This window comes from Xiphophorus hellerii, chromosome 23 (genome assembly GCF_003331165.1).
Source record: "Xiphophorus hellerii strain 12219 chromosome 23, Xiphophorus_hellerii-4.1, whole genome shotgun sequence".
Lineage (NCBI taxonomy): Eukaryota > Metazoa > Chordata > Actinopteri > Cyprinodontiformes > Poeciliidae > Xiphophorus > Xiphophorus hellerii.
The window spans coordinates 1,306,642-1,331,518 of NC_045694.1; the positions used below are offsets into that span (position 1 = coordinate 1,306,642).

General features: G+C 36.5%; 2 protein-coding genes across 5 annotated transcripts in view; both read right to left on the reverse strand.

Annotated features, from left to right (window-relative positions):
- Positions 1–17,080, reverse strand: part of fam13b (family with sequence similarity 13 member B) — a 51,281-nt gene extending 34,201 nt beyond the window's left edge. For 2 of the 4 annotated variants that reach the window (XM_032554483.1, XM_032554481.1), the window contains exons 1-3: positions 16,841–17,080; positions 2,934–3,085; positions 1,611–1,829 (exon numbers count right to left, since the gene is read on the reverse strand). In XM_032554483.1, coding sequence (XP_032410374.1) covers positions 1,611–1,776 — 166 coding nt within the window. In that variant the 5' untranslated portion in view covers positions 1,777–1,829; positions 2,934–3,085; positions 16,841–17,080. Of the gene's footprint in view, positions 1–1,610; positions 1,830–2,933; positions 3,086–5,919; positions 5,939–16,840 lie in introns of those variants that run through there. The other 2 variants (XM_032554484.1, XM_032554482.1) reach the window with 2 other exon arrangements.
- Positions 17,081–20,162: 3,082 nt separating this feature from the next.
- The window catches only part of cxcl14 (chemokine (C-X-C motif) ligand 14), a 5,417-nt gene continuing 702 nt past the window's right edge, over positions 20,163–24,877 (reverse strand). Inside the window, exons 2-4 of the mRNA XM_032555467.1 lie at positions 23,917–24,022; positions 22,182–22,295; positions 20,163–21,522 (exon numbers count right to left, since the gene is read on the reverse strand). Coding sequence (XP_032411358.1) covers positions 21,507–21,522; positions 22,182–22,295; positions 23,917–24,022 — 236 coding nt within the window. The 3' untranslated portion in view covers positions 20,163–21,506. The remainder of the gene's footprint in view (positions 21,523–22,181; positions 22,296–23,916; positions 24,023–24,877) is intronic.

The following is a 24,877-nucleotide window of genomic DNA, read 5'->3' on the forward strand; positions in this document are numbered from 1 at the left end:
TTAAAAGGTTTTATAAGGACCACAGATTATTAATTCATTTTAAATCCCTGCAGGCCACACACAGACTCCTGTCTCTCTGTACTTGTGTGGTCTTACACTGACTTCCAACCCCAACCTTTTCACTAAACCTGATAAAGGTAAAGGTACCTATAAAGGTAAAGGTACCTCTATAGTACCTTTACCTTCTCAAGGTAAAGGTACTATAGAGGTAAAGGTACCTCTAGATGACAACATTATTGTTGTCATCTAGAGGTGACAACCTCTAGAGGTAAAGGTACCTCTAGAGGTACCTTTACCTCTATAGGTACCTTTACCTTTATAGGTACCTTTACCTTTATGAGTGATAATAGAATACAGTCAAAGTCAATAAATTAAAATATGTGTTCCATGAGGCTCATTTGTCAGATTAAGTACCTTTTGAAAATTGACAACTTTTTAGCAGATATTAAACATGTTTGTTAAGCCCACATTTCTGTTTTAAAAGGATATGTTTTTTTAATTAGTCTAATGTAATGTTCTAACTTTAATTATGTTTCCACTAACTGTGTGTGGAAAATCATCACAATTAAATACAAAGGCTTTAAAGCATCCACTTAGTGATAAAGTTCCTGAAATGAATGGGCTTCTCAATAATATTCTAATTTTTTTTGAATGGGTCTGTACACCCAACATAAATTCACACCTTAGATCTAACCCCTAAAACAAATATTGTTTCTGTATTGTGTGGACATGACAAAATGTCCTCACAACTACAAATGTCCTCACATTGTTGGTGATTTGTCAAGTTCCCAGAATGATAGGTAAACAAGTATAGACACACACACATACAAAATGTGGATGTTTTTGTTTTGGATCCAACGAGAAACCAAACCTGCACTGGGAGAACATGCAAACCACATGACAAAGGCACCAACGAGGATTCAAACCAGGCACTATTTATTTTTTTGCTGTTGTTTTACACATTTCAATAGCTAGAAATTAAAAGTTTTCCGCTTACCAAATTTTTATTTTAAAGGTATAACTGAGGTTGTTGCAGTTAGAAGTTAGTAGAATAATGGGCAATAAAGGGCGGCTGCAGGAAAACCTCAACCTGCTGCTCTCCTTATCGCCCAGGACTTTTGATGGATCTGAAGTTAGCAGAACTGTTATGCAATGAAAAAGAAAGCCAAGGGTGGAGCTGTCAGAGTCATTAGAGTTCATCTTACAGTCTGGATCTCCACAACATACCAGAGCACAGGTCACCAGAGGTCAACAGGAACCTTGATCCTGAAAACATCTGAGACTTGTTGACTTGTTGTGTGGTTAATGCCAATGCTAACGCTAACAGTACCTCGTATTATGTCACTGTGATTACTGAATGGATTTACAGCAATTATTTTTATAAAAAATATTTGTCATTTATTCATAGATTAACTTGTTCACTAAATTTAGTCAATTTGTTGTGTTTGAGTTTGTCATAAAGTAATTGATGAAATCCAAGAGAAAACTTATTTGCAGAACAACCAGTGGAAACCAAGAATGCGAAAACGTTTGAACTGTCCCAACAGAAAAATAAAAAATTGTTTTAGATTTCTCCCACAAAGAGAAATAAAATCATCTGCGTCTCTCACCATGCTCCTCGATGTAGTCAACGATGTGTTTGACCAGCGCAGGAACCTCATGGCCGCTGACCGTGTGCACGTGCGTCACTTCCTCCAAAGGAACGCCAAAAACCCGAGCGGTGCTGGCTGAGCCCTCGCCCTCGTTGCCTGGGACCGGGGACACGCTCTTCCTCATGGCCTCTTCCTCCGCCACCTCCTCCTCACCACAATTAAGCTGAAACCTTACGTCTTCCCAAAAACAAAAAACCCCAAAACATTTTAATGAAGGAAAAAATGAACAAATAAGTTGTCAAAAAACACATCTGCTATAAAAGCAGTTTACATTAAATGATTTTATCTACTCTTATGGTGAATCTCAAATAATATTAGCTCTTTACAATGTTTTCAAATCTATTTATTAACATGTAAAAATGTTACATTTTCTGATCCAAGCTAATCCACAGAGACTCTAAGTAGTTAATTTGTGTCTTGCCTGTAAATTGTTAAAACAATGAGCCTTTTTATTATTTATAGATAAACAGTCATATATGTGATTCTTCAAACAAAACTAGAAGTACACATTACATCTATTTATCTTTATTTATGATTAATAATTTCTAAACGAGATAATTAAAATATGGAAATAATCTAAAATTTGATTTTATGATAAAAATGATTTAGGTCTGTATGGCAACACATTATGAATTTATTCGAACTGTCAGTCATTTAACATTAACCAAACTATCTGAAAATTAAATTATTTATAATAAAACATAGCACAAACAAAATATATGATAAAAATACCCAAATAATTATATATTTAACATAATTTAATTACATAATTACTTAACTGTGTATTAAATACTAATGCAAGGATTTAAATATTAGATTACTGAATTTATTAAATTAGCAGTGCAGACATTTGTAATGAAACAAAATTAAAGCATTTTTTAAAACTTTAATATAAACAGCAGTAACCCCCCCAAATAAACACTCATAAATCGTGGACACTGCACTGCAATTAATAATCTTAAATCTTAAAAAATAATAATAAAGATATTTAAGAAATATATTTTCTACATTACATTTTCAAACTATAAGCAAACATCAGGATATATCAACTCAGAAAACAAAAAGTAGTTGAAACAGGATGGAAAATTATTATTAGTGGTATTATTACAGTATTTATTTATCAGATTGTTTATAAGAGCATCGTTGCTGATGCGTTTTTTTATAAAAAGGTAAATATGAAGTTTTGAGGTCATGGTAATAAAATAATCATTCTAGTCTGTGAAGAACTGAGTACAAAACAGCGTCGTAAATAAATAAAATTGTGTGTGTGTGTGTGTGTACCGTGTAGCAGTGACAGTGTGTCCTATCCTCTCCTCCTCTGGCCAGTGAACCACTGGACCATCTATGGCTGCTTCAGGTTGTGGCAGAAGATGAGCCGGTAGTTCCTCATTGACAGACCGCTGATCCTCTAGCAGGATTCCCTTCTAGCTTCACTGAGAACACACATTCAAAGGAAAACTAAAAAATTCAGTCTAACAACATACAGTACTTATCACATTTAACATGTTCTGCTATCGATTTTCACAGAGAGACAATGTTCTATGTTAACAGATTTGGTGCTGGCAGCCTTGCAGATCTGTTTCCATCAAGATGGGAGAATTTTATTTAAATAAAACATAATAACACGAACAGTTCAGAAAATATTACATACTTTAGGCTGTAAAATACCAAAACTGCAACATCACATGCAACACAAAGCTTATGCAGAAGAGCACAAAAGCAAATAAATTTATGAAAGTCAGAGACGTAATAATCAGTCAACAGATTTTCTGTCGAATGGCGATGAGCGGGTCAAAATGAAAAACGTGACTTGCAGACCCATTAATTAATTGCTCAACTGAGCATTCACACATTTTTCAGTCTGTAAAGCACTGACCAAAAGCATGAACCTCAATGCTTTTTTCAGTTTAATGAAAATCAGATATGAATTAAAGAAAAAAATACTTTCCTGTATAAAAGGAGAAAATCTGTAGTCTCTCCATTCATAAATTAAATTAAATTCTACATACATTAACAACTTTGCTACACATTTTCTGTCTTATGAATTGCAGTCTTTAGAATAAAAGTTACATGAATCAGAAAGTCCTATAAATCAGTTCAGGTTTCTGTCGTATGCCTGTACCAACCAGGAAAAAACAAATCACTCCTAAACAAACAAACAAAAAAAACTTGTGTTTTCCCTGTTAACATATTTTGGTTGAGACATAAACATTACGTTTCTTTCTTTTAGAATTAAGCAGATAAAAAATGAAAACAATTGCAGTTATCTTTGTGTTTGTATAGTCAACAACGTAGTAAATGTCCAAATGAACTGTGAATAACATGTTAATAAAGATAGCCACTATTTTCCCAATCCAGAGATGTAGAAAGTTATTATATGTGTATACACTAAAACTCTAGAAATAAAAAGGTTTCAAGGGCAGTTCAGTGTTTTCTGAGCGGTTCTTGTTTTTCCTAAAGCTTATAAACCAACCCGTGGTTCCAGGAGTTTGGAGTTCGCTCATAATGACTTCTGACTAAAAAGCATTCTTCAGCCTCTTTTCAGCAGCTAAACTGGCACCTTTAAAGAGGTGGGTAAGCCTCTTTAAAAGCTAAGGAAAATCCCTCTGTTCCTGAGGAAACATTTGTTCTGGATCAAAGCTCTTACTAGCAGAACTTAAATGTGTTTCTCAAGCCAAATCCTTCTGTTCTAAGCAAACTAAGCTGATATTAAACTCCAACACATGTTGAATAGTGTAAGTAGATTATAACTCCCACACATAGAGCAGCTGTATACACCATCATTTCTGTATTATATTTAAATATCCGTGTGATGAGAGGGCGTCAAACTGCAGTCAAATTGCTTGAAATATTTGCCAATAGAGCCGATTCTGGCTCTGGTTCTGCTACTTTAGGAGTAAATAGCCCAAAGTTTTCCCTTTCCAAACACATTTGAGCTCCAAGAAGATCCAAATGTTTCTGAACTTGAGGCTGAAAAACAGCATAACTCCGCCCCCAAGACAAATTTTCTAAAAATTCAGAAGTGGGCGGAGCCGACGGACTGAGGGGCGTGGCCAAGAGTAGGTGAATGGAGAGGTCAGGTGGGAGTTGGGTCGGGATAACAGAAGCACTACCGTCAACTTTGTCGATATATTTAAGCGACTTTGCAGACCCTCTGAGGAATCTTTCAAGAAATCAACAAGCGACAAATCTGGCAAGTTTTTTTCAAAAAGTAAATAGTGATCAATCTACTGATTTTATTTATTTATTTTTTTTAAAAACTACTAGTGACAAATCCAGAAACTTTTTTTCCAAAAGTGACTAGCAGCAAAGTAGCAATTAAAAAAAGCTAGTAACAAATACTAACATTTTTTAAAATAGCAACCTTTTTTTTTTCTTCCAAAAAAAGTAACCGGCAGCAAATTAGCAAATTTTCTTCAGAAAATGACCCGCGATACGTCTGTCAACTTTAAAAAATAAAAAATTTTAAAAAACAACCAGCGGCAAATCGTAGGGGGCGTGCTGTGGTGGCGCAGGGGGTTAGCACGCTCCACGTTTGGAGGCCTTGGTCCTCGGCGCGGACGTCGCGGGTTCGACTCCCGGTCCCGACGACCTTTACCGCATGTCTTCCCCCCTCTCCTCACCCTCCTTCCTGTCTGCCTACTGTCTAAAAAATACGAGCCGCTAGCGCCGCAAAAACTCTTCGGAGAAAAAAATAGAAAAAAAAAAAATAAAAATCTTGTGACACAATAACCAACTGCTGACGAATCTTGGTACTTTAAATAATAAAATCAAATATTTTCACCTTTAAGTCCAATTTATCTTCAACTCACTCTCTCACTCCAGATGTGTTTCATGAATAAAATGCAACCTGATTTAATCTGTGTATAAAACTTAGAGATCAGGCTGAGATGGTGATGATAGGAGAACGCAAACAGAGTCAAAAATATTGAAAATAAGAGCACAAAAAAAATCAGAATACTGCATGAAAAGAGTTTTCCTTCAGCAAAAAGCACGGTTAACATTTTCACAGCTGAAACAACTCTAAATATCTTTAATTACCTTTAAGTCTTTGTATGGTTTCGGGTTTGTATTCATCTAGCTGATAGCAGCTCACTTCCTCCTGACATCTCAACCCAAACACTTAGTTATTCGTTCTGTACTTCCATCTAAAGTTAACCGCCTCCAGTCTACTTTTATTAGCTATTTAGAGAAGCTGTGATCTGTTGTGACGAACAGGAAATCGTCTCTGAACCGTAACAAGCTAAAAGTCAGCCATCACACCTACCTTGATTCAGTTAGTTTCCATTAACTGCCCACTGCAGACTGGTAGAGGCAGTAAATTTAAATGAGCCAAGTCAATATCAGGTTTCAGCTCGTTTCTAAAAGCAGCACCTGCCCACATTCAGATGTGAAGCCTCAGCAGCGCTCCGCAGGGGGCAGCTTTCAACACAAAGGTCACGGGTTCAATACCTGCAAAACAGCGACTGCACACCTGACCCAAAACGTCCGCGCATCGGTGAGGTGGTCACCTTCCTGCAAACAGCCAAATCCTTTCAGAACCGGTGAATACGGAGCCGGAAAATCCTGCTACGGTTAATCTGAACCGGCATTTTCCTTCAGAACCAGCTTTAGAAACTAATTTTATCCAAGTACTTAAAATGGATTAAAGCTGTGAAACTAAATATTAATGAACAGCAAAACGACAGGAAATGACATTTCCAGCAGCGGAATTACTCAACTAACTGCGCTGGCCCAAATTAAAGCGATAAACATTATTATGATTAGTTTTTGTTTTATTTGTTGTTGTATAATACAGATTATGAAGGATTTATAGGATGTACATTGGCAAGGAGCTGGTAATCGCTGTGATGCTGTATGTCCAGTTGTCATTTATAATTGTCATAATTATTATTAAGGGTCCGTAGATTTTCTTGTCTGTTATGAGAGTCAGTTTGTAATCATTTTGTTTATGTCATATAATGTGTTTGTTGGCTCTTTAACACAGGCATATTAATACTATAAAATGGTTTTAATTAAACATTTCTGACAATTATTGAGTCAGTAAGTGATATTAAATTGAGATAAGTGTTCACTTCTTTTTCTCCTTTTCAAACAGAAACGTAATCTAATTATTTTGTTCCTGGTTACTTGTCTTCTTGTTTTTTAAATAAGCCTGATTGAAACAAACAAATACAATAAATTAAAGTATTAATGAATCAGAGTCAGCTAAAACGCAGGAACACCGTCAGGGTGAGAGTGACTGAGGTATTTCTGCTGCGTGTCATGCATCTTTACGCTTCCCTGTTTTCAGCAGAGCAAGGTTGACTTTTCACACACAAACAACCACACACCCTGAAGCACATGACCAGGAAAGCATGCCGATCCGAATCTCTGCCGCCGACATGCAGCATGTGACGGAGAGCTGCCGTATCACAGGAGGAGCAAAAACATCGGCATGTCAGCGGCAGCTGAACGGATTCGGTTTGGCTCAACAAAACTACAATCATGTCACAAATACGAATGCTTTGCAACACGTCAGACTGACATCAGTCTGCAGTAAGCTACACAACAGGAAGTCCATCGTTAATCAGCTTAAACTCAACCTGCGCTCACTCAGTGTATCAATCCGCGGTGATCCAAACATTGAGCAACGAGGCTCAAACTGTCAACTTTCTGTTGTCACAACAAAACAAAGAGAGGAAATGCAACACCTGTTCAACGCTTCCCACAGATTCAGGCAGCGCTGGTTGGAGAGATTCCCCTCGTTAAATTATCACCGTCTGGACTTTACACCCAACAGGGTGAAAAAGTATTTTTTCTGCTTTTACTTTCCTTTACGTCTGAAAAATACATTTGCTCTCATTGTTGGGTCTTGAAGTAACTGTCACAATAAATTGTCCCAGAAATTATTGCGATAAACGATAATATTGTTGCTTTGAGGTAACGGCATAATAATGCAAGAACATATGATCAAAGATCAATAAACTTTAAATTCTAATGAACATTTAACTCTGGAACTGGAAGACATTTTAAATATCCAAAATACATAAACAATGGAAACAGCAAATAAAATTAATTATCAAGTCTATATAACCAAAGCAGTCCAGGGTTTCCCCCAGTTTCCTGAAGACTTCTGGGAAAAAGATGCTAAAGACTCATCACCAGATCTGGTTCACCAGGTCGCAGCTTAGGGGTAATTACTTCCTTATTGGTACAGTCAAACAGAAGAGGAACTAACGCTAAAATAACTTTTTCTCCAGTGAACTAAAAACGTGACCCATTTAATGCTGCATCATTTTCTGACAAACCAGATAAAGAATTGTTAGGATGCATGTATGTAAGTTTTTATCAGATGAGTCAGAATGAGCCCATAAATAGTTCATCACAGATGCAGCAAAGACAATAACCTTTATTACTTTATTAAAGTAAGTCAGAGTTAACAAAAAATGAGGTCACTAGTGGATACCAGGACATCAGATGTTTAGTTCACGAGCCAACATTTGTTTCCGTCTGTATGACTGTGGTTCTACTTTAAACAGAAAGAACGCAGCAAACCTTGTTAGTTGGGCTGCAAAAAAATAAGAAAAGTAATTTTATGCAAAGACTGGAGGAGAAACGAGCGGCAGCACAAACAGACGTGTCAGGAAGATGAGGACAGGCCGGTAAGAAGACGGCAACCGGAAGAAAAATCCGTCTGAGGTTGGCTGCTCTAACCTACTTTATCGTCTCCTGCCGGCCCGTCTCTGATGAATTAATAACCGGCTGCTGCTTCCAGCGCCTCCCTCTTGCACAAATATGCATCACATTTCCCTCATTCATTTTAAAGATGAAGAGAACATACAGCAAAGTTCATCTTTCTTGTCAAATGTTTGTCCTGCATAAACCAAACAGCTGATTAAAGGAAGTCCTGCAGGATAAAAAACAGGGACCTACATCCTGCAGACCTTCTGCAATGGATCTTCATAACTCGGGCTAAAAACCATTCCACTGAATTTCCATAATAAATGACACTGGAAGTACCAGTAATACTTGATTAGAGTTGAGGATGTGCACGGCTTTTCCCAGAATTTTCCACAAATATCAACAAGTCAAAGCAGAAAACGTTTCCATCTTCCTTTTGTTTTAAGGTTTCCAATAAGAAGACAAGTTTTATTTAGCTGTGCTGAGCGTAAAACGGGTCTTTGGATCGTAAAGTTTGCAAACCTCTACTCTAGATCTACAGCATGTTGCTGAATTTATTAATCTCAGAGAAATATTTTAAACAGAGAAGAAGAAAAACTTCTGAAGGCCAAATTTCTAGACCTTCCTGTTAGAAACATTTGTTGAAACATTTTTAGTTGCTTTGGTCAAGCCAGTAAAATGCTGAAGCATTCTGTGCAGAAAGAAACGCCCACAGCTGAAACATAAACGCAGCTCTATGTTCACTCTGTGGGAGTGGAGGAAAAGCAGCTCTCTGTTTGCAACATTTGCATCAGGTTTGGTTTGATGCCACTGAGAGGAAAGAAGGCCTGCAGAGTTCAGGTTAGGGCTGCAGCGCTTTAACTTTACAAACGGACATAAAAACTGGAGGTTAAACCACTAAAAGCTTCACAAAACCCTTATTTTCTCTGCCACATCTTAAAATATCTTTGCACTACTTAAAGAGGAACTAGATTTTAATTTCCTTTTATAAACATCAGCTCATGGCTGACTGATTTGAAGATGAAATATTTTTAGGTATGAGGCAGTTTATGCATCATTAGCTTCAGTCAGAGCAGAAAATACACTTAGACTGTACGTTAAAATTAGGGCCAGGGTTTTAATGCGTTCATTTTTATTTATTAGATTTTAACATGTTAACCAGTAAAAAAGACATCAAAGCAATTAATTACATTTATTTTTTAAATAAGTTCTGGCCCGGAACCTTTGAATTGCGTTTCTGGTACGCACATAAATCTGACGCACATCTACTAACAGCAGCGATGGAGGACAGAGCTGCTTCCTTTTTCCACTGGGGGTTAATTTCTGCTTCCAAACGGACCCGATTGTTCCTGGAACAGACTAGTGTGGTGCTCAGGTTGTGCTGAAAGGAGTCACAACTGCCAAGTCTTGACTGGTCCGCGGTAATAAAGAGGTTGGGGACCACTGAGCTAAACTATTCAAGCCTAAAACAGCATCTCAATGCTAAACATGTTAGCAGCTAACACAAACGGGAAAAATTTAGAAAATCATCAATTTATTGGAGCAGTGGAAAAAAATTTAATGCAAAGGCCAAAACGAGCAGCTGAAGACAGAAATAAACACAAAGGATGAAAATCAATCACGATATATCGGCATTAACATCGGTATCAGCCGATGTTTGTCAGTTTTTAACATATTGGTTAAAAAGATGGAGGAGGATCGGTTTGGTCATGTGACACCGATGCAGCAAAGGATCTTGGGTAGCGGTGGGCATTTATTGTATATTATTATCATTGATAAATTTCTTACAAGAATTTTGATTTATTTTCATCAAGATAAATTACAATTAATGATGTTTAATACTCCCCAAAACTGTCCTTATAGTCAGGATTGATAGTTTTATTGTTTCCTCATCTGTTTGCTCAATAAAATAATTAATAAATACTAGTAAATTTGAAAATGGAGTCACCATGTGCAGCTTAGTGATATAAATCATGTCTTTTTGTGACTGGTGTCCTAAAGAAGCACCTGACAAATGGGAATGTTTTTCAGGAGCAGTTTTTGTTTGTGGGCTATAACTGAAGTCATTTAGTTACCTAAATAATCCGTATTAATATTGGCCCAAATTTTCTAATCGGTGCATTTCTAATTCTACAAACATCAGCGATCTAATAAGAATTAACATTTGAGTTTCTAACACCAGGTGGAGTTATTTAGATCATCGTGTTCTCAAATTTATTATGAAAGAATAAAGAATGAAAATAGAAAATAGTGCAGAAGTCTGTGATGAATAGTAATATTTGCAGTCCTGATAGAACCAGGCTAGCTCCGAGTTAAAACTGTGGAGGAGCTGACCGAGCAGCATTCCTGCAGGAAGTGGGACTCAAAACAGAAAACAGCAAAATGTGGCTGAATAATGACTGAAATAAGGAAACACTGAAGCCAGAGCTGAGAGCTTCAGCTGAACAGAAAAACTCTTGTTTTACCGTCTGTGTGAGTTTTTGCTGCTGTAAACAATGGATGAAATCAAGCTGTGAAGCAGATTGAGGAGCAAGCAAACCATGACGATGCAGTTTCATCGTCTCACACGGACGACAGGAAGCCGTTTAGTCGCTGTCATTAACACACACACCCCCACACACACCTACAGCCTCAGAATAAACACGTCAGGCTCCATGTTTGCGGATTGTTAGAAACGTTCCTCTAACTTTTCAGGACAATGAGAGCCAGAGTTGTGCTGCGGTAATTGATCTGAATACGCAGCGACTCGGATCTAAACGTCTGCAGGATCTGAACCTTCGATCTGCTGCCAGAAAGCCGACTTAGCGGCTCGTCGCTCTGAGCCCAGTTCAGCCTGATCCATTAGGTCGGGTTGGAATCAGTGTCAGCTGGGGCAACGAGGAAATCAGTCACCAGGAAGAAACGGCAGGCACCTTTTACGCCGCGGTCAAACTATTTCAGTAACACTGAAACCCTTATTTAATTAAAAATGAAAACACGGCAGAGCGTGTGAGGAAATATTTAATAAAGGGACTTTCCAAAAACAGTCGGAACAAACCCACAATCTGAATGTTTCGGTCTAATTTATAAACATCCTCCTGCTATTCTGGAATAAATTAAAATGCAACAGAAATGTGGATTCCTGTGAGTGTTTTAGAGGAAACTGACAAATAATTACATTAAAAATAAGAAAAATCTTTCCAGCTACATAGTTGACCAAAAATGCAGGATTTGTAATCAAATTGATGAGATAAAACCCAGTTTGTGATAAAATATAATTTTTTAATAAGTTAAAGCGGTATTAAACGTCTCTAACTCATGAGTTTTAAAGGTAATTCATGTGACGTCTGTAACTGCAGACGCTGAGCGCCTTAAACACGTTCTCACCCCAGATTACTCAATCCAGCCATCTGCTCAGGAACGCAAGCCGTCAGACGAAACTCACACCAAAACGTAGAGACTCGGACCTGAGAGGATCCAGATGCGGCATCCAAACCCGTTTCCACTGTAAAACAGTAAAAAGCTGCTGCTTGATAGAAAGGTTTCCGTCCGTCATCTGAAAGGTTTAAACCTTCATCGTTCTAAAGCCAGCAGCTCTCCTGCTAGAGAACATCCTTCAGTTATCAAGCCAAACATATTAACAGTAACTGATGATGTTTGCAAACCCAAAGAGCTGATTTTACATTTGGAAACTTTAGTTTTAGTTCCAAGAAATCATCTAAATCAATTAGAAATATTTGGGATGATTTGCAATAAACTGCTGTGAAAAAATACTTTGAGATTTTTCTAATATGGTTACTTACACACCGTTACAAAAGCGACTGGAGACAAACCAGCAACTTAAAAAAAGGGACTAGTGACAAATCTAACAACTTTTCTTTTTTTTAAGTGAATAGTAAAAAAAAATCTAATAATTTAGCAACTTTTCTTTTTTTTAAGTGAATAGTAAAAAAAATCTAATAATTTAGCAACTTTTCTTTTTTAACAAAAGCAAGTAGTGAAAAATCAGACTAGTTTTTTTAAAAAGTGACTAGTGAAAATATCAAGAAATTTATTTGAAAAAAAGTGACTAGCAACAAATCTAGCAACTTTTTTAAAGCTGCTAGCAAAACAAATGAAGCAACTTTTTAAACAGCAACAGAGTTTTTCCTCCATCTGGATCAATCAGTGACTCTTGTCCAAAACTGTTTTATTTGAGAAATACTTAAAACCGAAGAGGTTTGGTCCCAAAACATGAACTTCAGATAATTACTAATGTCTTCCTCTAAATAAGACGATTGTTATTCATGTTTAGAATGAATTATTAAAACAACCGCCTTAAATCCTGATGCTAATGTTTATGGTCATAAATGCTCCAGCTAGTCCCTTTATTACTGAGTAAATAAAGCTACTTACTTCTACTGAAGGCTCAGATCAGGAACCGCTCGCGGTCTCAAGGACCAAATAAAAATGTCCCAGACAGAATGAGATTCCTCTGTTTCATCACTGCCTTGAGTCTCAAAAGGCTCACGTTCACTGAGGAAAAGGACATTTAAACCTTCTTTAATATTTACAGATAAAAATGTCAGAATGTGAGTAAAAGAAGAGTATTTTCTCCTCCAGTGGAAGCCTGCGTTATATCAACACCCTGACAGCCCATCTCCATTTACACAATCCCTGGCCCGGTCAGCGCCGCGCGGCGGGAAGCCGCCTGCGGCTAGTTTTGGCAGGATTCTGGATTCCTACAGCTTCTTTCTCAGTATCAAAATATCTCCATCTTTGCTGTGGTTCCCATCAGTGGATTTCCATCCGTGGATATAATTTTTAAAAGATTTCTGGGTAATAAATGTACATTAGGTGTGTAATCCTAGATCCATGTTTAACACCTAAAGACAAATGATGCTTTATGGGAATAAAAATGAGGTTACAAAGTTATTTTAGACGCAGGACCCAATGTGGCAGACAGGGATTAAATGTGGTGACTTCCTGTTTGGGCCTGTTTATGGGTTAGCTTGAGGCTAAATCAACCACAGATTGACCGACCAACTGTTGAGAACGGCCGGCCGGCCGGCCGGCCGGCAGCTGAGGGATTACAGCGCCGGTGCAGTTGTTGCGATTCCACGCCAGTTTTCCTTCCACATAAAAACCATTTCTCATCTTACACGTCTTATCTCACACGGTGGGCGGCTGGAGAGCTTCCCCACTGTGGCTTTCTGCATACGTGAGATTGTTCACATAAAGACCAACAAGTTCACCGCAGATACACTCAGAGTGTGAAGGTCAGTGGCTTTAATGGCGCCGCATTTCAGGGGTTACAATACTACCAAACACAAACGCTGGAGGCTTCCTGTAAGCTTTTACTGAGCTTTAAATTAAAGACGTTTAGGCTTTTATTTGATAGAAACTCTTAAACTGGAAGTAAAAAAGTTTCATTTTCCCAAATCTGATACAGATTCATATTTCTGATCAAACATGGAGTTAAAATAATATTTTAAAGAAAACTTTATTCTGTTTATATTTGAACTTCACAGTTTCCAACCTTTAGAAAAAGAGACGAGTGAATATTTAAAGGTTGATGGAAGTTAAATTCCTTTACAAAAGTCTAAATTTAACAACTTTGTTTTTGGTTATTTTATACCAATTACAATTTATAACACTAATAATTATTTTACAGGACATGTGCAACTCATTAAATATTCATCTGTGAGAGTTACATAAGGCGTGTCGGTGAATTCTTCTTTACTGATGGGCTGGAACTGTTACATGAGCATCAGAAGAAATTATTATAATGTTCATATTATGTTTACAATAATTTATTTTTATGCTCATGTTCTCCTCTACATGGAAAAAGGAAAGGAAGGAAAAAAGAGAAAAAAAGGAAGAAAAGAAAAAAATAAAGAAAAAAAGTATGAAAAAAGACAAAAGAAAAGAAAAAACTGAATAAAAAAGAAAAAGCAGACAGAAGAAATGAGAAAAGAAATTAATAAGGGGAAGAGATGCTGAGAAGGGGAAATAAACAAGCAAAGAAAGAAAAAGTTCACATCATTTAAACAAAATAAACATCTGAAATTCCAAATATTCTTTCAGACTTTAATTTGTTTTTCTATTTTTCTATAGCTTTGGAAAATACAGAAATCAAATCCACATTTTCCCGACTGTTCAGGAATCCTGGTTAAAAAATATTCCTAGATCAGCTCCAACATTTATGGTTCAGTTTACAGCTCTGATTAGAGATACGCCATAAAAAGATCATTTCATCTAAAACGCCGTTACCTTTGTGTTCAAGAAAACTCTAATTATTTACAGCCACAATTAGTCTGAATATCTTTACTGGACCAACACAAAAACATTTCTGCTGATGTTTTTCCATTTTTCAGCCATTATTTTCCTTCTCCTGAAATGATCAACTGGCATCAACTTCTCATTTTCTAATCACCGGATCGATTTAGATCCAGATGAAACGCATTCAGTCGGTCCGTTCTTCTGACATAAAATGTGTTGTATGATAAAGAAGTTATCACAATAAACAATAATGTTGTTGTTTGGAGACCATTTTCAAGTAATATTATAGTAATGGCATAATAATAATAATAATAAAGTAAGGTCACATTCTCAAAGATCAATAAACTTTAAATGCTAACAAACATTAAACGCTGGAACTGGAAAACATTTTAAATATCCAAGATAAATAAACAAATCAACAGAAACAACAAATAAAATAAATTATGAAGTTTGTGTAAACAAAAAAGCACCAGACTGAAGAGTTTTATCATCCAGATTTTGGTAGAAAGAGACAAAAGACCAAAAAGATAAATGTTGCAAATGGAAATTATTGAGTTTGTTTGAATTTATCTTGCCATTATCTGAATTTCCACAATGAATTCTGGCTTTTAACGTCTTAATTTTAGCATTAGCACAATTAGCACTAACTGACCCCAGTCTCTGTGTGAATTCCCTACAGAATACAAACCTCACTTTGACTCAAAACATTCAAAAGTTTAAAACTCCAGGATGTTCAATGAGTCTTGAGCACTTTGACGTCCTCCGTTAATCATTCCTGGTTTTCTGTATCCTGAATGAACCAGACGCGTCTCTGCAGGCCTCAACATGTCCTGACATGTTGCTTACTTCATCAACGCATGGCTTTCCACTAAAATCTCAATAACTGCAATTAATTAATTACAGTAATTAACTGGATAAAAGTTTTAACTGGGTCCCACCGCTACCTGGAGGACATATTTTACACGAAGAGATCAGACCATTTGGATTAATATAATGCATATTACAAGTCAGTTAATCTAACCAACAAAAAGGCAAAACAAGGATCAAGGAAATCTAAACTTTTAGTCACGTGGGCCAAGATTGTTGAGTCAAAATGAGTCTGAGGGGTAAAAATAAAATCAAGCAAATAAAGTATTCAGAGTTTTGTTTTTCTTCAAAATGGATATTATAGATCCAGAACTTTCACAATAATTAGGGCCATAGTAGATTTAAAAATAATGGTAAATTTCTGACAAAAACTCAGAAAATGAGATTACTCAGAAATTTACTAGGAAAAAAAGTCAAATTTTTGTTTTTTTGTAGAAAATTTCTGAGATTAAGTTCAAAATTTTTGAGTTTTTAGGTTGAAATTTACTACTTAAAATATATATATAAACACACTATTGCCCTAATACTCCGCACTTTAAACACCCCTGTCCTCCCACAGTCCAATCTGAAGATTATCCTTATGTGTTTGTTTTTTTACAGGATCTTTGAATCATTTAAGTTATTCCGTCAATTCAACCCGTGTGTTATAAAATGTTAACGTCACTAGAAGAAATGCGGTTTTAAAAACAAACAGATAAAACTATAGAAATAATTGAGTAGACGCGTGTAAAGCAGAATCTAAACGCTTCACATCCAGCGGAGCCTCTCGGAACCAGAACATTCCAGCGCAGACAGCGAAACATCCGTTCAGGAAGCATCTACAGCGGAGATGAAGCTCTCCAGAAACGGAACAGAAAACGAAACCAGCAGCTAGTTGCTCCGCATATCAGTTTAAATAAGACATTTTAATTAGATTATTACTCAGCATTTTAACACAATCAAACACCTGAGCAAAGACAGGTGATTCTGACCTGCAGCTCCCTCCAATTAAGACACAACAGTTCAGCCGAGAACATCCCACCAAACACCGATAATAACTCTGGACATGTGACGCTCAGAGCCTCCTGTTGTTCTGGTCATGATTTCAAATTGTTTTCTTTATTTTCTCTTCCTGTTAGCTTCGAGGAGCCACAGATGTGACAGAACTGCCTCTGTGCTACTAGCCGCTAGCGGCTAGCTCCCAGTCAACACAAATAAACGACAGAAACTGTTTAAAACTCAAGAGTCCTTCGGTGTCAGAATTTAAACCGAAGAACAAACACAGCTGGAAAAATATTAAAAACATACAAGACTGTTTTACATATTAAGAAAAAATGGTTTAAGACACAGTTAGCCTAGCCTGCTAACACCAGTTAGCGTCTGAGATGCTGAGAAGCAGAAGAAGAGCAGTTAGCAGGGAAGCTAATCGGGTTTCTTACCAGGTCAAAACAAACAGCACCGCGGAGCAACACGCATCAATTTCTGCGGTTCTTTATGCGGCTGGCGTCCGAACAGACGGAGACTTCGACGGGATCAAAGCAGACGACGAAGAAATATCGTCGAGAACATCGCAAAAAAGGCTCGAAATTACAGCGGTTCCTGGTTTTCCTTTTTCTGCTCGGACTGGCTGAGATGCCCGTTTGCAAGTCGATGCCTAGAGAGACTCGCCTCTTCTCGCACACACCCTCCGGGGCCGAACCTGCCAAATACTGACCCCGCCCCTCTCACTGAGCGCACGGCGGGAGGCGGCTGCCAAATAATGACCCCGCCTTTGCAGACAGCCGTAGACAGATTATATTTTAATATTTTCATCTACAACTATTTTATCGATGTTTTATTCAAGTGCACTAATCCCTCATAATTCTTCAGAATAGTACAGAATAAATTTGGGGTCAAAGGTCAATCTAATGAGCTGCTGCCTACATCAGAACTGTCCTAACAGAGCCATCCCAAGCTTTTTTAGGGCCCTTAGCATATTTTAATTTGGGGCCCCTCATACCAACATGACAACACCAGATGCTTTATCATTCCTAAGTGTGTAACTATAATTAGCATCATTTGTAATTAACTTACATAATATTGGTGCGATTATGGCTGTTTATTTTATCATTACAGGAGAAGCAAACTGAAAAAAATATTTGGGTTTTGAAACACAGAGTGGTATTTAACTGTCATATTTTTTAATTATTTGAAAGTAACATTAGCTAATGTAACATTAGTATCATTAGCTTTTACATTTACAGTAAAAAAGCAAACAAATATGCTATAATATATCTTACAGAAATTAATCCTTATTTGTAGAAATAGTTTTTCATGTGTAATAGAATTTAGGTCATATCATTCAATGTTATTTTAAATATACAGTACAGACCAAAAGTTTGGACACACAGTTGTGTCCAAACTTTTGGTCTGTACTGTATATATATTTATCATGCTAGCTTGGGACCCGAATCAGCTGCTTAACTCACACATGCCTTGGGCCGGCCCTGTTTCCAGAAAGTATAAAATTAAGAGCCATAATTTAAGACCCCAATAGTATTTAAATTAGTGTTTTTATGACATATTTTTATGTTTTTATGCTGTAAAGCACTTTGAACTGTTTTGTTTCTGAAATGTTCTATACAAATAAACGTAAAACATTAAATTCATGGCTTGTTTTACTACTTCTGGATTTTTGTAAAAGTCATAGTCAAAAACACGAGAAGGTTTCCCTGACGCTCAAATTTCCACTGGCAGAGATGGACAAAGTTTAATGTCCAATCAAAAACATAATTAAATTACCATGTTATAAACCATTTATTATAATTTCTGCCTGTATTCTACTAAATCAGTTGCACACTTAGTGTAATGTTTATTTGTAAATGTGTTTCTTTAGTTTTTATTTGCAATAGATTGGAAGAAATACAAAAATTGCAACAACAGATTGGAAAAAACGTTGCAGTTTGAAAGTTGCATCCGTTATATTTCAAACTATAATCTCACAAACAATAATGTTTGTGAGTGTTGCATGTCTGTGTAAAAGTAACGAGCTTAACTGGAAGTGGGACCTCAACTGGGACAGTGCCCAGGGCCTCATAAAACCCTGGACCACCCCTGTTGATCAGTACCTTCAAGAAGAGCTCAAACTAACAACTAAAACAGAAAAATTTGGTTTGAATTAAAACATAAATACATTTTACTGGTTAAATTAATCAAATTCAACTTCCAGAATAAAAGTGTTCAATTTTAGTGTCATTTTTATTCTATGAAAAATGTTTAACTGATTTAATTTTTAGACAATCCACAAATGTATTGCTGTGAAGAAAATTCCCGGTGCACTAGGGATGTAAATTACATAAAACTGATTAGTTATTGTTGCAGAACAGTTTGAATGCAGTTTTTGTTGTTCTACTTTTATTGTACCAAACATTCAAATGGTGATTTCATTACAGTTCCTTACTATTATAAGTTAAAATGTATGCAGAAAAATATGTGAATCCCATTAATACTGTAAAAGCATGTTGTCATTATATAATGCAAACCCTCAGTGTATGATACACTGATGCTCTGTGCTTATTCTTATATAAAAGTCATGCATTGAAATGCATGAAATGAGGTTAATGACATAGGAATATATTTATAACAGAACTTAAATTACACAATTAATCATTTTCCAGGAGCTTTTTATGTTTTACATACACACAAATGTAATATCTGCACATTTTACTGGTGTTATTTTATCCACTTATCTTTAATTCCCTTCAGAAATATTTCTCTGCTTGTTGGCACATTAATATTCCCGAGACAGAAAATGCTCAACAGTTTTTCATCTCCGTCTTACTGTCCTCATTAGCAGACAGAGTTTGCACAGTTGCCATGGAGATTTCGAGTCAATGAATAATTAATATAACGAAAGTGACAGTCAGTCACAAGAAGACATGCATATGGCGCCGTAGAAATGGCGCCATATGCATGTATGTGATGCAAAACATTTTATAATAATTTACATTTATCTTTATTTTCTACGTAGTTTTTAGGTTCATGCATAGAAAATGTTTATCCATGTTTCCCTATCGGTGTGAAACTTTAACTGGAATATTTAATGATCAGAAAAATGTTCTTTACGATGTGAGCTTGGTCAATTTAGTAAAGTGCGCCACCTGCTGGAGATACTCTGGTACAGCACTGAAACGGCCTCATTCTACACAACTCCACTTCTTTAACCACTTTATGGTTTTATTATTAAAGATTATAGCGGTTTATTATTTACCTATAAAATACCAATTACAGTTACATGTTTGATTAATACAGAGAGTTTAAAAAATAATCACCACTTTACAATAAGGCTCCTCTTATAGATGGCTAATGAATAGTTCATATATTAGTCATTAATTCATCTCTAAACACTTTATAAATCAGCAATAATTGTTTATTATGCATTAATTAAGGATGGGGAGAAAAGCTACTGTTTTTTTGCCAAATAGTGAGCCAAGTCTGTTCACCTGTTGTTAAGCTTTTAAACCCTCGTTATAAGAATAATGTTTTATTTCTCCTTCTCACCCTTAATTAATGTACAATAAACAGCTATTAATGATTTATTAAGTAAATATAGATAACATGTCTATGAACTATTTATTAGAAATATATAAGGGGAGCCTTATTGTAAAGAAGTACCAAAAATATATATTTGAATTTGCAATAGAACATTTGTTTTTCAGCTAATGTTCATATTTGTAAGGATATATATATGTATTTATATATATATATATATATAAGCACACATGTGTGAAATCTCTTTAATGCCAACAAAACATGATCGGATTATAAATATGAAACCATACAGTGTAATTACACAAATGACTGGTATTCAGCAGTTTTGATATGGAAAATAAAAGCAAAAAATATAATATAAAATAATATAAAAGAAAAACTGGACTTTTTCCTGTTTTCCATAAAAAGCTGAACAATGTGTTGCTAAAACCTGATTCTGCATAATCAATGAAAATGTTGCCATGTTCATGCAGCGCCTTGCAATGTTGCTTTATTCAGCAGAAACAGGAAAACATCCAGCAGTTCATAACTGAAGAGGGAGGGAAATAATTAAAGATTTTCCATTTCTATTTTCAAAGACAAAATCTGAAATGTGTAAAATTATATTCACCCCCTTTTACCCAGACTGTACTCTAATAAACTGAACATACATCCACACCACACTTTTCAGAAAATGATTCATTTTTTCCACTACTTTGTGTTTATGACGTTAAACTCCAGATAAAACACATGAAAGTTTGTGGCTCTAATGGACGGGGCAACAATTCATGAAAAACTAAAATAATACCAAATTCACATCTACATTTCATTTTAGACCTTAAAGATTTTATTTCACCTCTTCAATGATTTATAAGAATAATACAGACAGGATGAAGATTGAAGAAGAGGTTCTGTCTGTGGTTAAAGGAACAAAACCAGTAGAGCGAAGCCTAACTGATGTTTTGAACAAATAGTTATAAAAACAGTTTGTATGAAATAACGCATCATTACACAAATCTTAAACTGACAGACGTATATAACAGATATGATCACATTTTTATACATTTTGCATTAACTCACATAAACGCAGCAGAATCCACTTATCTTTACCTACGACCTGCAGATTAAACCAGAGAATATTTTACAAACAAGATGGTGGAAAGTCTTGTGCTAGTTGGACACACACACACACACACACACACACCCACACACACTCTTCCAGAATGTCAGTATCTTTTCTAGAAAAAGAATCTAATTTATTTTATGACAGTGAAGAAACGTTTCTCCTCACGCTACATGTTCTTGGTTTCCGTGTTTCTTCAGAACCTGAACCGCTTCGCGTCGGTAGAATCCTAGGAGGTAAAATAACCGAGACGGTTCCTTAAATAAAACCTGACGAATATCGCCGTGGAGGCCGGGAATGTGAGTAATGGGACTACCTGGACAGGAGACTAAAACAATCCCGTCAGATTATTTACAGACTATAGATGCTATTTTAATGTTCGCAACAGGTCTCTGGTCATTTCTTCACAGAACAGTTCTGGTTCTGTCCGGGTCTGGTTCTGTCTCACTGGATCCTTGTTGTTCTGGAGAGACTCAGGCTTCATAAACCCTGCAGAGGAAACAAAGAACGGTCAACAGGGGGCGCCGTTTGTAAAGTTACTGTCAAAATTAACAGCAATAATTTTGGTGACATAAGAGAAAAAAAGAGGATTTGTTTTTGTAAGTTATATTTTCACCATGTTATTCATTCATTTATAAAATGCAGTTTCAAATTTAATACTTCATTAGTAAACTAAATATTTAGTTAATCAACTAAATGACTAAATATACTAGCTCAGCAGTAAATATTTAGTTTGCTAACTAAATAAATCAGATTTTCTTCCATTATTTTATTTGTATTAATGAGAAATATTCAAATATTTTTCTTTCACCTTATAGTTACAAACGTCTTCATGTTAGTCTGTCATGTAACATCATAAAAAAATTTTTTTCTGTTGGACTAATTTCAGAACAATAACTGATAAAAATGACAATTATTATGGCTGAATATTCTTGCATAATTACAATTATGCAAGAATTATACATGTTGAATATTTATTAATTGCAAAAATATTGATTAGATTCTGTCCAATGAATACCATCCATTTCTTATAGGCATGTAAAGGCTGCAGGCAGCAACCTGCAGCAGGTTGCTGCCGGCTGCAGGTTGCTGCAGGTTGCTGCAGGCCGCAGGTTGCTGCAGGTTGCTGCAGGCCGCCGGCTCGCTACCTGTGTTTGTCCTTCCAGATGCGGAACCATTTGACCAGGTTCTTGGTGCTCTGAAGGTTGGGGTGCAGGCAGTACTCCTGACCTTTGAACCGAGAGATGTTCTCCATGGTTACGCTGCAGGGAGGAAAGGGAAGGACAGAAACATGTCAGCCTCCTGAAGAGCGGTTGAATAAATACGGCGGAGGGTTAGGGCCAGAACCAGACATTAAACTATGAGAATCATGAATATTATAAAGATTAAAGCATAATAGCAGAAAAAACACATAAAATTTGCAAAGAAAAAAACAGTTTTAATGAGAAAAAAGCTTCAATATTTATTAAAATCTGACCTAATCAGCTCAGCTGGTGGGTGGAAATAGATTCTATCGATTGTTTCAAAGTCCTGGTAATAATTACAATTTGACGCTAATTTTTTAAAAGATTAAAAATTTCCTTCTTTGTAAAATTGATGAAAAAAAAGATGCTCAACATTCTCATTTTAATTTTCAAATATTTTTCAGGTAGGATCATAAAATTACAACTAAATTCTCTTAATATTGCAACTTTATTCTTGTGACATTATTCCGATAATATTATGACTTTATTCACACTTTGACCTTATTTTGGTAATATTGCAACTTTATTCTTGTATTATTGTGATTTTTTCATATTATTCCGATTTTATTTTTGTAAAATTATGACTTTAATCTGGTATTATTATTCTCCTTTTCTTAGCCTCTGCGTTGTGAATTAATAACCTTTAATGGAAACAGAAACATGAAGTAAATCTGCATTTCTTTTTGTTTTTTAATGAAAATGTTTAAGTGAAAAAGCGAATGCAGAGAAAACCCGGGTCCAGCTGGAGTCCTGAGGCGTTTGCGTTACTTTGACTAGATTTCACAGGAGCTGAAAACCATTGAAGCCGTTTGAATGGATCCACTTGAGGACCACTTGACATGTTATTGGCCCAGATTTCTAAATATTCTTCAACATTCCCACAGTTAAAAGCGCCTCGTCTTCCAGCAGCTTTATGGCGCCGACAGTTAAAATGTGACATGAGTCAGTGAATGCAGCCGTGTGTCTGCAGGCGTCTAATCGGCGGTAATGACGGAGACAGTCGGCCTGCGTGTGGTTCATTGAGTCCAACACAGACTGCAGGCCAGAGCCTGAATGCTAAATGACAGCAGGACAAAGGAGTCGACTCTTAAAGTCAGAGATGCGTCTGCTGCCCTTCGCCTTCACTCCTCACTGAGGCTTGTTTTATCTGCAGAAACTCTGAGTGACAAGAAGAAAGGAGGAGAACGCGAAGGCTTCAAAACCAGGAGGAACCAGAGGGAACAGAGACATTTGGAGGCAAAGTGTGTGTTTGTGTTTGGCGTCGCCACTCAGCATGCCAAGCCGAGCGCCCAGAGAGGAAACTCTCCCTCGTTCCTGTCCCTTTCATTCCTCCTGTGGCTTTCTGGAGCAGTTTTACTCATAAGTAGATCTTTCAGACCTAATAAGAATAAAAATCACTATGTCTTATATTAATGTTATCTTGCAAGACATTTTTTATATTTCTTTGCACATACAATGATATATTGATCTGTTTTCTACAAAAAGAAAACATTAAAAATGTTTTTAAATATAAAAAGCTGCCTTCAACTTATTGACTTTGGTCGTTACAGCAAAAGGTTTGGACACCAGATGAAGGAGGCAGGGAGAAGAAGGAGAAGAAAGACTGAAATAGTTTCAGTAAATTTACTAAATAACTCACAATATCATCTTCTCTTGGCAGAAGGGATGTTTGGGTTTGATCTCCAGCTTCTGCACATCCTTATATCTGATCTTTGGTCCTTTTCTGGTGCATCTGCACTTATAGGCTGAGGAGAAACGTAAGACATGTTAGAACGACTTCTGTTCTCTGCACACATTTAAACACAGAGACACGTTGACAGCAAAACTAAAGTTTATAAACTGCTTCAGTTCTGCATCCGTTGAGCTGTTTTATTTCATCTTTCTGTCTGTGACACATTGTGTTTCCGAGACTCTGACCCAGATAACACGCTGCTACTTATTGACACGTTTCCTGAGTAACTCCACATTCATCTTCCCTCCGGTCACGGCTCTGCTGCCGGCGAAGAAAGAGCCGGAGAAAATTGGTTTTGCTGGGCTGTATATCTGGGATGACCCGGATAGTCCAAGGTTTCCCTTCATCCATCACCTGCTATCAGCGCCGACCTCCGGGCCGTTAAATCTGCCCGAGAGCTCAGGCTGCAGAGCTGCACGCTCACACAGGACAATAAATGCCAGAAAACAAACACAAGTTAATATTGAGTGGAGAGAAGCTGGATGTTTCCATCGCTCTGGAGAAACACAGCGAGTTAAACTTTGCTTTAAAACCCCTGAAAGACGGCAGGTGGAAACAAAACCAATCAGAGTAAAAGGATCAGATATTAACTCCAACTCTGTTACCTGGGTAAGAATCCAAAATGATTTCAGGTTAATTTCATCCGACTTCTCAAAAAATAATCTTAAAATGTTCTCCAAATACCAGTAATACTAGATTAGCTGCAGAGATTAAGATATGTTTTCATTCTAACAGCACCGTGATTTGATCAGGTCTGTCACGGTAACAAATGTTTCTGGATGATAAATCGTCTAAGAAGTTATTGCAATAAACAAAAATATTCCTCTATTGAAACATTTTCAGGTCACATAATGCAAGAGACATTTTA